We start from the raw sequence: 16,535 nt of genomic DNA, 5'->3' as shown, positions 1-16,535 counted from the left end.
ATCTTCAGATAAATGCCCCCAAGCAGAGGTCTTATCCATATCTGTGGCTGAAGGGGGCATGTGGGTGAAACTGGGCCAGGGTGGAAGAGAAAAGGGGGGTAGGGTGGGGTGCCTGGTTCCCTGGACAGTTCTCTAAACCTCTTGCCAAAGCTGCTTAGTGAGATGGGAGGCAGGGCGGGTGAAGGGAGGAGGGAGAGAGAGAGAGAGAGAGAGAGAGAGAATATGAATGTGTTCTGACCCTGGACTCTAGCTCTGGTATTTGACCTAAAAAATCCTAGGGGATTAAGGATGAACTAGAATCAGCTCTGGACCAAAGATGCAATTCTGGGGGCCCTCCCTGGAGGACATCTCTAGATGTTGAAGCTCAGGCATTGGTCTTGGGAGGGAGTAGTGGAGGGGTGACAGATATGCAAGGGGCAATAGAGGGAATGGAGGGGCCTTGGAGATGTTATGGTTGTGGGGAGAGAAAGTGAGAGCTGGAGGGGAGGCAGAAGAGGGGCTGGGTTTGGAGAAAGGAAAGAAAAGGCTCATGGGGCCTGAGACTGGGAAGGAAGCATGAAGGGAGGGATGGGTGAGTCAAGGCAGGAAGAAATAAGGGGTGATCCAGCAGATGGTTGAGGGGGTGTTACTCAATATTGGTTGACTGACCAGAGAAAGAAAAGCATGGGATTATGAGAGGTGAGGAGTAAGGAAAATATGGGGCGAGGCGTGGGAAGACAAGAAGCAGGGGGGGGGAGGAGAGGGAGGGAGAGAGGTGGAAAAGTAGAGATGGACAAGACAGATCTATGGGAGCGAGAGGTGGGGGGTATATCCAAACAGAATCAGAGAGACAGAAGCAAAAAGAACAGGAGGAGCCAGAGAGAGGCAGATGGGAATGGAGACTCAGGGAGCAAGAGCTGGGAAAGTCAGAAACAGAATGAGAGAGACATAGGAAGAACAACATAGAGAAAACCAGGGAGCCTCAAACTGGGCAAGATGGGGTAACAGAAATCCAAAGGGAAAGAGCTAGGGGGGAAGAAGTGCGTGTGTGGGGGGGGGGAGTGTGCAGCCAGTCCAAGTCTGGCTGTCCCCCCAACCCCAAGGGAAGCCCTGACACCTGCCTCCCTGCCCACCCCCCTCCAGCAACTCCAACTGACCCAAAGGGGCAGGTGTGTGGGAAGGGGCACATCTGCCAGCACATCATGCAAATGAGCTCATGAATATGCAGCAGGCCCATTGTCTGGCCCTGCCCCCACCCCCATCTGCTCAAGCCCGGCCTCTGGGGCTGAGGGCAGCTCTGTCCCCTTAGGAGGAGGGGAGGCCCCCCCATCACCACGACTGCCCAAAGGGCAGCCCTTCCCCCTTATCCACGGCCCAGGTGGGAGGGACAGGAGGCCAAGGGCAGAGTCCTGGGCCAGGGCTCACCCGGATAGAAGTCTTTGGACTTAGAGAGCTTGATGGTGGCTCCTGTCTCCTTCTGCAGCTGCACGATGGTCTGCCCGCCCTTGCCAATGATGGAGCCTGCCGCGTAGCTGGGGATCAGCACCTTCAGGAAGTATTCGCCTTCCTCTGCAGGGGCACAGGGGGAGGGGGGAGGGCAGTCAGGGGGCGGGTCTCCACCTTCAGCCTGGTGTGGGCCTAGGAAACCAGTGGCGTCACAGGAACATATAGGAGCAATGACCATGAGAATAGCAGTAGGGAAGATAATACAACTAATGATCTTCATTCATTCACTCGTTCATTCATTCATTCATTAATTCATTCCACGAATAGTTGCTGAGCACCTGCTGCCACACGCTTGGCACTGTTTTAGTGAAACAGCCATGAGGAAAACAGACAAACTCCCTGATTTTGCAGGCAAATGAGGCAAATAAGGCCAAGATAGTTTCAGTGATTCAGCCAAGAGCTCACACAGCTACATTCTTCTAGAGGGGGGAGACAGACAGTATGTTTTATGTTGGATGGTGGTTAAGCTCCACAAAAACAAAAAGGGACAGGAGAAGGGACGGGGGCTTGTAGAGGCGGCAGTGTCAGATCCGGTGGCCAGGAAAGCCCTCCCCAAGAATGTGGTATTCTTTGTTTAACAAACACTTCTACAGAACCTAGTATACACTAGACTCTGTTTCAAGTACTATACAAATATCAGTTCTTTTACTTTTCACACTGATGCTATGAAAGAAGTACTTTGTAACCTGGCTTTAGATTCCTGGCTCTGGACCCTCATGACTGATTGTTGTCCAGGCTGTGGAGGGGGGAATGGAACCATGAGGCTCTGTGGAAGAGCAAGTGCAAAGGCCCTGGGGTGGGACTGGGCCAGAGTTGTCCGAGAAAAAGTGAGGTAGCCAGTGTAGCTAGGGCTGAAGATGACAGGTGGAGAGTGGAAGGGGATGAGGGCTGAGAGAGGTGGTGGCAGTGGTTGAGTGTTGAGGTTTGTGGGCCATGGTGAGGTCTTGGGTTTTACTGTGAGTGAAATGGGAACCATGGGAGGGCCCTGAGCAGTGGAGAGATGGGATCTGACTTAGGTTTCCAGAAGATCCCACTGATGCCCACAAGGTAGGAGGTGGTGGCAGTCTAACTGGTGGAGCCATCGAGGGGTGGGTGGGGGAGGAGGGATCAGGAGGAGAATATCCAGAGATGTTCTCAACACTCAGTATGGACCCTGTACTGTGCTGAGTGCTTTGCAAGCTTGACCTCAACCATTCCCTACCCACCAATGAGGTGGGTATAACAAGGCCCATTTTTACGTGGGAGGAAACTGAGGCACAGAGCCCGTGAAGGCACCAGCCCAAGGTCAGTTGCTCAAGGGCACCAAGAAAGTCCCTGGCATGAGATCCCAATCCAGTTCTGCTTCATTCTTGGCCCTCACTTGCTTAGCACCTTCCGATGTTGGTGGCTGAAGACCAATGTAGTCAAGGACAGTCCCCAAGACCCGGGGGTGGTGAGGTGGTGCCAGTGGTCACTTTTGGGACTGTGGCCATTCTCTGTTAGGGACTAATTTTCTTGATCATGTGTAAAATGCTTTGTCAATGTACTCAAGGCACATGCCTAACCTTCTAACCCAACTGTTGTCCCTAACTGCTCAGAGGGTAGAAATTGTGGAATCTTCTCCGTATAAGAGCCTCTATGATTTGGCCCTGCAGTTCTTTCCAGCTTCAGGTCCTCATCTTCTTCTATAAGCATCAGGCATACTTCCTCTTTGTTAAGTGTTCCCTCCTCCCATCCACCTCAGGGCCTTTGCACATTCTTTTTACTTAGAACTGTCCTCCCCCAGTGAATTCCTCTTGTCCTTCAGGTCCCCACTCGAATGTTGCTTCTTCTTGGAAGCTTTCCTTGAACTCTGAGGAGGAGATGGATCCCCTCCCGTTCATTTCATGCCTTCAGAGCAACGTATCACAAACGTCCCCTGGAGCTCATTTTTGTGTCCCAGGGACTCATGCCATGTCCCAGCACATAGTGGGCATGCAATAAAAACACTGGGGAAAAGAAGGGAGGAGCCAGGCCATTCTGCTACCAAAGCTTAAGGTCTTAAACCATCCCCCAGTGGTTTTAAATTTTTTTTTTCTTTTAAGCAAAGGAAACCTATTTTCAATGTCTCACATGAAACTCCACCACATAGAGCAGATAAAAGAGAAACTGTTCTGGTGAAAGTGGGGGCAGGGCGGGGGGGGGGGCAGGAGCCCTGCCCATCTCTTCCTGATCCCTTACGATTGAAGGTTCTGGACTCCCTGGTGTGTTAAGGTGGGGGTATGGGGGCGAGGGGCTGGACGGGGCTTCGCTGGCATGGGGAGGGGGGTCCAGAATGAAGGCGATGCCCTGAGCTCAAGGCAATCCTCTTAAACTTGCCTCATCAGACCATTAAACCTATTAGGTAATTAGCCCCCCAGAGTGCCTTCCCATCAATCATTCTGAGCCCCCTGAATTCACTTTCTTCCCTGGGCTCACAGAGGCAGCCTCTTGCCTGCTCCCACCCCTAAACCTGTCACAGAGATGGAGGACCAGTCCTCTATCCCTGAAAGGCTCAGAAAGAGGAGGAGGGTGTTCTCACAAGGACTCCATCCTCTTTTTCCTTCTTTGACTTCATTCCCTATCTTCTCTCCAGCCAAGGTCTCTTCCCCAACTTCCTCCTTGAATGTAGAAGGTATTCACCTACTCTGAAGAAAACTGGGTATGCCCCTCTACCCCATTTCCTGTGCTCTCCGTCTTAGCCTTCCCCAGGAATCCCCATATGAAACAGCAGAAACACCCATAGACTGAGTGTGAATTTTGCCAGGATGGGCCGCCTGGTCTTGGGCAAACCACCTCACCTCGTTGGGTCTCAGTATTCTCATCTGTAAAACGGAGACGTGCTCCGTAATTAATTAAATGATAAACCGTAAAGTACTCAGGATGGTCTCAGGCACATGGAGGCACTTGAGGAACACTAGATGTCATTACCTCCACCATCAGCGTGATTATCACTGATGTCAGGAACACAAGCAAAGTTCTTGTCACAGCGTCTGGCCCAGGGTATGTGCTCTACAAGTGGGGAGACGAGCCTCTAAGGTCTGAGGTTTTTGTTGGGCGATGAGAGAAGAAAGGGAGACCCCCACTTCCTTCATCACATGCCCCCTAGGGATGTCCCAGGCCTTTCTCTGCTTCTTGGAAGAGGAATGAGCTCTCACTGATGGAAGCGAGACCCTGCTCCCCCTTCTCTGGACGCCCAGCATCTCTCCGACTCCCTTCCTTCTCATGCCACCTCTTGCCTTTACCCTTGATGTATGCCCTCGGTACAGTTTCCTTCCTTCTCTCCCCCTTCCCTCCCATCCTCCAGCAAACCCTTCCTGAGCACCCACTCTCTGCCAGGCTTTGTTTTAGGTGCTGATGACAGCAGGGAGCGAGACAGTCCATTCCTTCAAGTCCACTCGCTTTTAAAATTTAAATGCATCCAAAAAATAAAATAAAATAGAATTTAAACGAATCTATTTAGAGAGGACACTTAAAAACCACTGCTAATAATCAGAGTTTGAAGGCTCGTTATGTTTTCCCCTCCAGGACATATGATATAAACATACCATGGTTTAAAAAAAAAAGTTTGTCCAGGGACTGCTTAAGCCACCTATGGGTGCTCGAAGATCCCTGTATCAGACTAGTGTAAATCAGGAGCCTCTACCTGAGGCCAGCCTTCCACAGAGAATGACTAGGTGGGACCTCCCACCTGCACAAGCTCAGAACTCAGGGCACAAGTCCCCCCCAACTGTGGCCAACAAACTGCTCTGACCCTCTTTAGAATCCTCTTCACGTCTTTCCCATTTGGGAAGCACTCCCCTCTGCCTGCTTTTAACCCTCACTCACCCATCCCTGTGTGAGTCCCACCTCCCCCAGGAAAAAGCCAGGCCTCTCTTTTCCCAGCCTGCGTGGCAGCAAGGGGAGACACATACCCTGAGCTGAACCCAGAGCCCCCCCAGACCTCACACACTCCCAGCCAGTTTGAGCAACCAAGGCTCTGCCTGTGAAAAAGTTCTTCCTTCTACTGAAGTAGAATCTAAATGCCAGAACTCTGCACCCACCTACCTCCACCCCCCGCCTAGCTTTTCCCTCTGGGTTTAGGAAGCTCCCTTTACCCACGACCATGACAGAGAACTAGAGATGCCCACTTCTGCTTTCCAGATGGTTTTCATCCTGCTACAATGTCAAACACTCCTTCTTCTAGTCTTATCCTCCCTTTTGTGCCTACCTTCTTCAGCAATGCTTCTGGAGTTTCCAAAAAGCATCCAATACCCCTGTCCCCTGAAATAATGTGGACTTACCCAAGAGATTTGGGGTGCCGTGGTAAGAGTGGCACTTTTGATCAGAGTTGACACTAAAAGGCGGCTTTAAGTGGGGGTGGCATCTGGGTAGCTCAGTGGTTGTGCATCTGCCTTTGACTCAGCTCATGATCCCGGGGTCCTGGGATGGAGTCCCCCATCAAGTTCCCCGCAGGGAGCCTGCTTCTCCCTCTGCCTATGTCTTTGCCTCTCTGTGTGTCTCTCATGAATGAATAAATAAAAAAACATTAAAAAAAATAAAGGTGGGGGGAGGTCATTCATGACAAAGGTAGAGCAGAAGGGGTGTGGTATGTGTTGTAGAGGTGACTTCGGTGTCAGGAGGTCTAGGGGAACCAAAGTTGGGGTGTCATGTTCGTGGGACCCGCTCTGATTTGCAGGTTGGGACCAGAAGTGTCGGTGCGTTCCACAGAGGTGTGAGGCAGCTGGGGTGTGATGTTGACATTGTCGCGGGAGTGTATGGGGATGTTGTCGGTGGAAGACAAGACCTGGTGGAGTGTAGTGGGAGCAGTACCGCTCAAGAGGGTGGGGACAGCAGGTGTGCAAAGCGGTCTGGTGTGAGAAATGCAGTACAACGTGCTTCCAGGGGACGGCATGTCGAAGGTGTGACACCGTCTTTGAGCTGTGACACTGTCTCTGAGTGAGAGAAAGGTGGCTGGGTAGGATTTCCTCGGGGGGAAGAGCTGCTGGATGGTGTGACAGGCCCCTGGTGGCATTCTCCATGGGATGGATAACAATGTAATGACAACTCTTGTGTACTGATACGCACATGTGTGACAGTGTGACAGCCTCACATATAAAGTCTCATTTAACCCTACACAGCAGTCTGGCGTTGTAAGTAGCAGATCTCACGGCTCCCATTTTGCAGATGAGGAGACTGAGGCTTGGAGCAGTGAAATAAGGTGCCCCAGGGTCCCACACCATGAGCACGGCAGGGAGGAGATAAACCCTAGAAGATCTCACTCTCAGACTCTTAACCCCTGCGACACTGTCTTTATGTTAAGCAGCGAGGATGGTGGGAGCGAGGATTGGCAGCTGGTAGCTAGTTAGGGTATGACTGGTGTGTGCGTGGGGAGGGAAGTTGTGGTTTCTGTACACATGGGGGTGACAGAGGTGGGAATACAGTCAAGAGTATGCCATACTAGTGGCACCTTAAGAGTTTCACTTGTATTCAAGGGAGGTGGGGGGACATCCTTTGTTACTGTCCTACAGCCAGACTAGTTGTCTCTCTGATAAGTTCCTAACCTGAGTTTCCATTCAACCTCTTTTACCCAAATCCTCCTGTGCTTTGGTGCCTTGTCTCCCTCCCAATGGTGTCTGTTGGCCACAGTGCCTGGACATCAGTTGGAATGACCCCTATCTCCTCTATCAGCCCCTCAAGAATGGCCAGGAGTGGCAGGCTGGTGCTGCAGGCAAGAGCTCAATCTGCCCTGTCTGCCACGACCTGCTGTGACACCCTAGAAGACTCCCTCCACCCCCAGAGCCTCAGCTTTCTCACCCCAAAATGGGGTTCACCACAGCGTCTACCCACATCACGAGCCAGCCTCCCGGGGTTCAAATTCCAGCTCTGCCTCTTATTTGCTGACCCACCTGGGGCAAGTTACTTAACCTCTCTGTGCGTCAGTCTGTCATCTGTTAAGAAGGGTAACATAAAAGAATTGTACAGATTCAATGATTGGTCTGTGCCAAGCATTTTCCATAATACTTCCTGGCGCGCCACAGGCCAGAGATATTAGCCAGCATTATAATTTATTATTGTTGATTATTACATCATAGAGTGTTGGGAGAATTACATGAAATAGTGCTTATAAAGCAGTGAGCAATGATATCGGTAGTGGTTATTACTACTATCGTTGTGGTTATTGAGATTTCCCCACCTGACAGATGGTGACTCTTGAGGCTCAGGAAGGGGGTGAGGTTGACCCAGCATCCCCCAGTCACTACAGTGTTATTGCAAAGAGCCCTCAATTTTGAGATGAGAGTCCTGGATCCTTGCCCAACGCTGCCTCTTGAGCGTTTCTGTAAATGGAGGACCATCCCTTTGCCTCTGCAGGCCTCAGTTTCTCCACAGGTCACCCAGAGGAGAGGTGGAAAAGCTTTCAGGAGAGGGTCCCTGGGGGCTCATCTTACTTTCCCCGCTGCCGAGGGAGGCAGGAAGCACAGTGGATAAGCACACGAGCTCTGGAACCAGGGTTGAACAGATCCCCGTTCCACCAACTTATGAGCTGTGTGACTTTGGGCAAGTGGCTTTATTTCCCTGAGCCTGGTTTCCTCTTGTGAAAAAGCAGCTCAAATCATCTCCCCCAGAGGACCGTATTAGGAAATAACCCATATCTCAGAGCCTCACTTGGAGTAGGTGCCGAGGACTCGGGCCTGACCGTCCTTGGCAGCATCGCTATTGTTAGGTTGTGCTGCTCAGAGCAGTCAGATTTGGGGCACCTCAGCCCCTTAAAAAGAAGGATGAGACACCTCCCTCCCCCCAAGCAGGGGCAGGGCTGGGCTGTCAGGTCAGGCTCAAAGGCCGCCTGGGTCCCCGACTCTCTCCAGGACTGGGAATGGCAGTGGGGCAGGAAGAAGGAAGGAAGTGGCTGGGACATATTCATGTGTGTGCTGGGGGTTGGGGGTTGGGGGGGGCAGGAAGAAGGACAGGAAACTCCCTCCCACCCCTCCCCCAACTTCCTTTTCCTTCAATTTCTGCTGGACACCCCCTCTCAGGCAGCCAGGGGGTCCCCGATCCCGGTCCCACCTGGACAGGAGTGTGGGGGGCTGCTGGCGTGGAGGAAAGAGACTTGGCTTGTGTTCCATCGAGGGGAGGAGGTGAGAGGTCCCCACCCCACCCACTACAGGGCCTGGTGGAGACCGGAGCGTGCACTCTGGCCCAGGCCATCCTTCTCCCATCCGGAGGAAAAGGCCAGAGGAAGCAGATTTTGGCCAAGGTGACCGCAGGGAGGGGCTTGTCTGCTATGGGGTCTCCCTCCATCCAGGGAGTTAATAGGCTGGGTTTTGAGTCTCCGAGAATCCCTACCTCCTTCCTGAGTCCCTGGCCCAAGAGACACCCACTAGAGTTCCCAGCTCGTCTTTTATTCTTGGGTACACATACCTCCTCGGGTCACACACACAGTGAGGGGCCCTCCTGTCTCCTACGCGCACACCTTCTGTGTTGTCAAACACTCAGACCTCACACACATGCACACACACACAGAATCAGTCCCTTGTCTCTCTCACACACACAGAATCACTCCCACATCTCTAGTGTTACATACTCAACCATTTCACTCACACACCCTCCCCTTGTTATAGATATATATACACACATGCACACACACCCCTTCCCTTTTCATACCCCTTGGGTGTCATATACACACATTCTCTCTTCCCTGTCACACGGGCACCATCCTTCCTTCTCCTTGTTACACACCCTCGTGCAGTTCACCCACGGAGCCCTAACCTCTCCCCGTCATACACTCACCTTCCCTTGTCGTACACACCCCCTCTGATGTCACTGTTGCACACCTCCATGTGTCACACCCAGCCACAGCCTCTTTGGAGTCACACCCACACCCTTTCCTTGTCACATACCCTCACCAGCTTCTTCTGGTTCCACCCCACCCCAAACACGCCTGTGTCACACACACTGAACTGCCTTCCTTGATCCACACAGCCTCTCATGGCTCACACCCAGAGCCGGCCCATTCAGCTTCCCCCACACACCCCCTTGCATGTCACACACACCCTCTCACTCATGTGTCACACCACCACAGCCCCCTCTAGGGTGACATGCACACACTTTCCCTTGCCACACATACCCCTTTGAGGGTCTCAAACACAGAGCCCAGCCTCTCATCTCACCCTGTCTCTTACACACACACACACACACGCACACGCACACACACACACACACACACCTTCTTTCCTGTCATATCCGTGATCCCTAATGTCACACATCCAGGCCTTACAGGGCCCACGCGCGCAAATACACACAAACACACACACACACCTGTCCCAGCCACACATTCTTCCACCTGGCTTTACACACCCACCCATTCCTCCATCTCACCCAACACACCCACCCAGCTTGTCCCCACGCACAATTCTCGCCCATGGCCCACTCGTGCCACCCTCTGGGACAACCCTTGCTCAGGACATCCCCAGGGAGGGAGGCTGGGAAGCTCCGGGTCCACAGGCCTCCTCTACTCCTTCCCCTCCCCCCCGCCAGGACACGCCAGCTCGGGAACACCCCTGCCCCGAAAGGGTCACATCACACACCCCTCAAGGACACAGAGACGCCCGCCCAGAGGGACCCACGCCCCCCATCCTTTTGCGCCCCCCAAGGACACTTAACCACCCCCTCCCCCCCACCCCCTCTCATCGCAGACAAAGCTCCCAGCCCCGGGCAGCGGCGAGAGGGGGAGGGGGTCCGGCCCCCTCCCCAACGCCCCTCTCAGCTCCCCGGTCTAGGGAGGGGCGCCCTTCCCCGCCCCAGAGCCCTTGCACCTGCCACGGCGGGGGGAGGAGGATGGAGAAAGGCGAGGCCCCCTGCCCGCTCCCCTACACCGAGCCGCAACCCTTTCTCACCTCCCGTGTTGCTGCGCTTGGTGCAGACCACCTCGGGGGGCGTTTCGAGGGGCCTCTTGCGGGAATCCGGGGCCTCGGGCTCCATGGGGGGGGCCTGGGGCGGCGGCTGCTGCTGCTGCGGCGGCTGCGGCGGCGGCGGCGGCGGCTGCTGTGGCGGCGGCGACGGCTGCTGGGGAGGCTGGGGTTGCGGCGGCGGCGGCGGCGGGGGCGGCGGCGGCTGCGGGGCCGCGGAGGCCGTGAAGAGGCCGTGCACCGCGCCGGCGGCCATCATCCTCATGGTCGGGGGGGGGCGGGGGACGGGGGTGGGGGAGGGGGAGGGAAGGGGATGTGGGAGGGGGAGGGGGCGGCGGCGGCGGGATGGGGGAGGGGGAACCCCGGCGAGGGAAGGAGGGAGGGAGCTGGTTCTGGGGGGCTGACAGAGCCTGGAGAACGGATGTGAGCAGGACGGGAGGGCAAGGGGGGTCCCCGATAGGGCCCGGAGAGAACTGAGGGGTGGGGTCTCTCTCAAGATCACCGAGGCCAGGGACTGGCCGCGCCACTGGGGGGGTCGGGACCCCCTTCTTTGCTCCCCCGGTGGAGGGCCGAGCCCCCCAGACCCTGCTCGGGGCGGGGGGCCGGAGGAGCGGGACCGGAGGTGGGAGGCGGAGGCAGCCGCTAGTGGGGACCCGGGGGGCGGCGAGTGCGGGCGGCAGCGGCGGCAGGGCTGGCGGTGGCTGCTGGCCCGAGCATCTTCTTCCCGGAGGCTCCCACAGCGGCCTGGCCCCTCCCACCCGATCAAAGCCACGCCCATGCCGGTCAGGGCCGCGCCCTTCGGCGCCCCCATTGGTCTGTCCTTGAAGCCTGGACCACGCCCTCTGAGTTGACCACGCCCTTTCCCGCAGCTGGGAGATGGACCAGGCTCTCCCAGGCTCCGAGAAGGACCCAGAGCTCATTCACACCTTTCTCCCCTCCTCACCTGTAACGTACGTTTATTGAGCACTTACTGTGTGCCAGGTCCAGGTCTAAATGAGCGCCTCACTAACCTTATTACGTTTAACTCCCAAAGCAACCGACTGCGTCAGGTACTCTTACTCTCCTTTCCCATTTTATGGAGAAAGAAACTAAACCTCAGAGACTTGTTGTCACTTGGTCGAGATAAGAAATCTCACTTCACATGTCTCCCACCTCTGACAGCTGAGACGTTCCCCCCACAAATCTTTCATCCTTCCCTTGAAGAATCAACACAGGATTACTGCAAGGGCTCTGGGGATTGAGTTCAATGAATACCTCTATTAAGCGTGTAGAGCAGAGTTTAACAATCCAAATCCAGTTGGTGCTCGGGTCAATCAAGAGCACTTACAAATCACCTACTAAGTGTCAGGCACTACCCCAAACGCTGGGATACAACAGGGAACAAAACAGTCTCAGCCCTTGAAGACTAAGAATTACTACTCCTGTCATTAAGAAAACCTGATTTTCAGACAACAAAGCGGACACCCAGGAACCTGGAGTGTGGTTCGTCCAAGGGCACACAGGGAGACAGACAGAAGGGAGACTGGGATTTGAACACAGGACAAGCTTAATTCCAGAACCTGAAGTAGGGGCCCCTTCCTTGGAGTGGATCATTGCTAATATTCAGTGCTCTCGGATACATGAATTTTCTGCTCCCTGAATTCCTTGTCTTCAAGGGTTTTCCCTAGGTCAGTCAGACGCAAGATTAGGCTCAGAGGGGCCTGGGTGGGGGTAACTGTGGCAGCTGGGGGGCCCCTCCCTCTCCTCCATCCCACTCTTACCCCTCCCTTGCCATGCTCTCAGGTCCCCGGGATGGGGAGGGTAGCAGATGGCCTGGGGAGGATGAAGTGGCCTCCCATCTGTCCCCTCCCCCCCCATTGTCCCCGGAGCCAAGGGGGATTCGAGGGGGTTGTGGTCCACTGCAGTCTGGATCCTCCCCCTCCATCTTCCTGGAGGGAGCTGAGGAGCTAGTTGCTATGGAGACAAGGAAGAGGCAAGAGAGATGCAGGGAGGCACTGGGGTCAGATCCACACCTTAGACTCTTTGATTCACATATACTCACACCACACAGGTACATATCCCAACATCCATGGAGTCTGGCATGAAGCTCCACATCCCCAGCACACACGTAGTCATGCCAGCCCTCCTGCAGACACACAGGTGTATACTCAACAGTTTCACATGGGCACATTCTGATATATGAAGAATTCTCATGGGGATAGGTACACACACACACACACACACACACACACACACACACACACACACTTACCCATAATGCATAATGCACATTCAGTCATGTGGACCATATATGTCACAGGCTCTCATGCAAAAATAGATAGACACACATCTGATATCCGAGTATGTCCCAGGTGCACATATCCAAAGCCAAAATAACTCCACACTTGGTCACACACATCCTGAGAAGTTACATGATCAAAGCCGTAAGACATAAACAGCCTATGTTACATAAGGCATACATGTTAGTGACATGTGATATATATACTGACAAACAGACCCAATCCTGCCTTCCACACAAATGGGATAATCACACACATTTAGATACATGGTTCTCATAGTCTAATGCACAAAATGCACAGGACCTCACAGGCCACTCAGAGACATGCAGGACATACACGGAATCCCAAGTATTGGTCAGCCCTCACCCCCAAGTCATGCCTGCAGCCCCAGCTCACCCCCCCCCACAAACCCTCCCATTTGGACACACACGGCAGCACGGTTGGTCACGCACTCACACTCACACACAAACACAAACCTCCTCCTAGATATTTTTAAACCCAGGCTAGTTCTGCTGCTATGGCAACCGCCCCAAACCCATTGCCATAGCAACCTAACGTCAGCTTTCCAAGCACCAAATCCTGGGGGATTGCAGGGCCCCAATCAGAGGCCAGAGGAGGGGGTTGCTGCACCCTCTGCCATCATCCGTGCCACCCCACTACCTCCACCCCAGGGCCTTCAAGAAAGCAGCCACCTTAGGGTGGGTAGAGGCTGGAGCCAAGGATACAAGACCCTCCAGACCAAGCTGAAGCAAGAACACCCCTCAACTTGCTTTTTCTTCCTGCTCCATCAGAGCTTTATGGAGGGGCTCATGGGGCAAAGGTCAGCCTGCTCCTGGACACACACAAGACTTTGAGGGTTTGAATCTTGGCTCTGACATGCACATGCTGTGTGACTTGGGCCTGTCCTTACCCTCTCTGAGTCTCATGTTTCTTAATTTGGAAAATGTTCCTGCTGTTGCTGTCAATACTAATACCCCAAGGGCTACTGTGACTCAGTGGCTAAAAGGCCAGCCCGATCTGCATCCAAATTCTCACTCTCCCATTTTCTAGCTGGATGAACTCAGGCAAGGGCCTCTGCGTCTCTGCAACAATGTTGGGGCACACATAGTAATTTAATTACATAGGGCTGTTGGGATGATTCTCAACAAATGGGTGTGGTTGCTGATCTAAGAACTCTGCATGTATTCCAACTTATTTCAGTCTTAAGCATGGCCTTATGGGTAAGTACTATTATTATTCCCATTTTGCAGAAGAGGAAACTGAGGCCCAGAGATGCTGTCTGAGATCACACAGTTTTGAAGCATGAGATTTGAACCCAGGCCATCAAAGATGTGGCCTTAGCCATTTCTCTCTCTCCTACTACTTAAAGGCATTTGGAGAAGGGTGATAGAATGGTGGATCTCTGGAAATGCTTGCTAGCTTCTGTTTTCCAGCCTGCAAAATGGGAATTCAAATGGTACAACCGGCTGAGGTGTCAGAGGATCTGTGAGGCCCCTTGCACCTGGGGGGCTGAGGATGGGCTGGCAAACTTGAGCGCTCTGTGTAGATGGGGAGCAGATTGAGAGGGGCAGGGCAAGCCAGCAAGTGGGTAGTCTGGGGAGGCAGGTTGGCTCTTCTTCCCAGCCCTGTGACCTCAGTCATGGGCTTTCTCCAATCTGAGCCTCATCTCATCATCTGTCAACTGGGAATCATAACAGTGCTTGAGGGAGTGTGGCAAGGAGTCCAAGAACCAAAGCAGGTGAAACCACTTGGCCTGGGTCCCAGCCAGCGAGGGGAGAAATCTGAGCTGATATTAATACTATCCATCCAGTCTGTGGATGAGATTTAGGAGACAGGACTATGGACGTGCAGGATTTTGTGAACTGTTTTGACCCACCGTAAGAGATATTATATCATGATCTAATGCATACAACACTAAAACAAGTTTCATGAAATCATACTTCACCTATATCTTTGTCTATACTATGTCTACATTACATGCACAGACTCCGATCTGTTCTTTTCTACTGAAAAATGTTGGTTGGTTTCACAGTCTCCTAACCAGTTGTGACCAACAGTATGAAAAAACCCCAGTGTGGGGGCGCCTGGGTGGTTCAGTGGTCTAGCGTCTGTCGTTGGCTCAGGTCATGATCCTGGGGTCTTGGGAGCGGTCCTGCATCGGGCTCCCCACAGGGAGCCTGCTTCTCTCTCTCTGCCTCTCTCTGGGTCTCTCGTGAATAAATAAATAAAAATCTTAAAAAGAAAAAAAAAAAGAAAAGAAAAGAAAGAAAAACATGGCTCTTACAAGGTACATGGAGTCGTTGTAGAGTTTTACACAGGGGAGTGACATAGGTATCAAACAGGTGATGGAGGGGAAGGGGCCAGTCTAGGGGCTGGGACGGAGCCAGATCAGACTCCAGGGAGGAGGGGCTCTTTGCCCAGACCCTAGCAGGGGCAGGAGAGATAGAGAGATGTGATCAGAAGCCAACACATGAAGAGTCAACACAGTGTTTTGAACACAATGTATGGTGGTTACAAACAACAGCCTTGAAGACAGATCCTTACCCATCCATTCGACAAAAATATTTATCAAGCAAGTGCTGTATGTTGGGCATTGTTCTAGGCACTAGAGATATAGCAGTGGACAAAATAGAAGCAAATTCCTGACCTCATGAGCTCACATTCTAGGGAAATAGACAATAAACATGCCAAAGAAGTAAAACATATATATAGTATGTTAGATGATAAGCACTGTGGAGAAAAATACTTCAGGGAAGGCGGATGAGATATCAGAGTCCAAAGGGGTGAGAATAAGGCTTTGGGTTTAAATATAATGGACAGGGGAGGCCTCATAGAGGAGGTGGCATTTGAGCAGAGACCTGAAGGAGGAGGAGGTGAGGGAGTGGGCCATATGGGTCTCTGGGGGAAGAACAGTCCAGGCAGAGAGAAGAGCAGGTGCAAAGGCCCTGAGGCAGGAATGCACCTGGCATGTTGGAGGAAGAAAAAGAAGCCCATGGAAGCTAGAGCAGAGTGGGGGAGGGGAGAGCATGAGGAATGAGGCCAGTTAGGCAGGGAGCAGACCGCGTGGGGCCTCGAGGGCCACTGTAAAAGGCTTAGCTTTGACTCAGAGTGAAATGACAACTGTGGGAGAGTTTTGAGCAGAGGAACGACCTGAGTTGACATAGGCTTTATCGCAGATCCTCTGTCATGTATGAAAAACATGGTGTGGGGGGTTGGGGGTAGAAGTAAGAAGCCCAGGGAGAAGGTGATTGTGACCATCCAGGTGAGGAGAGCTGATGGCTGGTTAGACCAGGGTGATAGGTAGCAGTGCAGGTGGGGAAACATCACTGGAGTCCTGGTGCTCCTATGTGGCTTTGGGCAAATCATCCCACCTCTTCAGAGCCTCAGTTTCCCTATTTACAAGTGGGGCTGATAATAAAGCACCCACCTCTCAGGGCTTCTGTCTGGTCTCAGTGTGATAGAGCATGGACGGCCCTTGGCACAGAATGTGTGCTCCACAAACATTGCCTGTCATTGTCACTGATACTATGCCCCTCCTTCCTGGGCCAGAGAAATTCTGTGTCCTGTACAATGAGGCTTCGAGGAGGAGGATTAAAAAGAAGAGGTTCGTCCTTGAATAATGATTGTGTATTTATCTGATTCTGAGACTATTTGAGTCAGAGTAGCTTGGACCAAAAATACTTGCCCTGAGGGGGCCTTTTGGGGTCTTTTATTCCTACCAGGCTCTTTGTAGGATGGAGAAATGGAGGTCCAGAGAACAGTTTTATCCTGCCCAGGAGCCCACAGTGAGTTGGGGGCTGAGCCAGGGCTAGAATCCATCCTCGTGGCCTGTCTCCCAGGCCTGTGTTCCCGGTCCTGGCTGCCTCCTTGGTGATTATGGCATCTGACC

General features: G+C 53.1%; 1 protein-coding gene across 1 annotated transcript in view; it reads right to left on the bottom strand.

Moving 5' to 3' along the window:
* Positions 1-10,617, bottom strand: part of NOVA2 (NOVA alternative splicing regulator 2) — a 28,001-nt gene extending 17,384 nt beyond the window's left edge. The window contains exons 1-2 of the mRNA XM_077848051.1: positions 10,356-10,617; positions 1,405-1,548 (exon numbers count right to left, since the gene is read on the bottom strand). Coding sequence (XP_077704177.1) covers positions 1,405-1,548; positions 10,356-10,440 — 229 coding nt within the window. The 5' untranslated portion in view covers positions 10,441-10,617. The remainder of the gene's footprint in view (positions 1-1,404; positions 1,549-10,355) is intronic.
* Between the last annotated feature and the right edge of the window lie 5,918 nt (positions 10,618-16,535).

Source organism: Canis aureus, chromosome 1, assembly GCF_053574225.1.
Source record: "Canis aureus isolate CA01 chromosome 1, VMU_Caureus_v.1.0, whole genome shotgun sequence".
NCBI classification, from domain to species: domain Eukaryota; kingdom Metazoa; phylum Chordata; class Mammalia; order Carnivora; family Canidae; genus Canis; species Canis aureus.
Note: the sequence above shows the minus strand (reverse complement) of the source record. Positions and strands in the feature narration are given on the sequence as shown.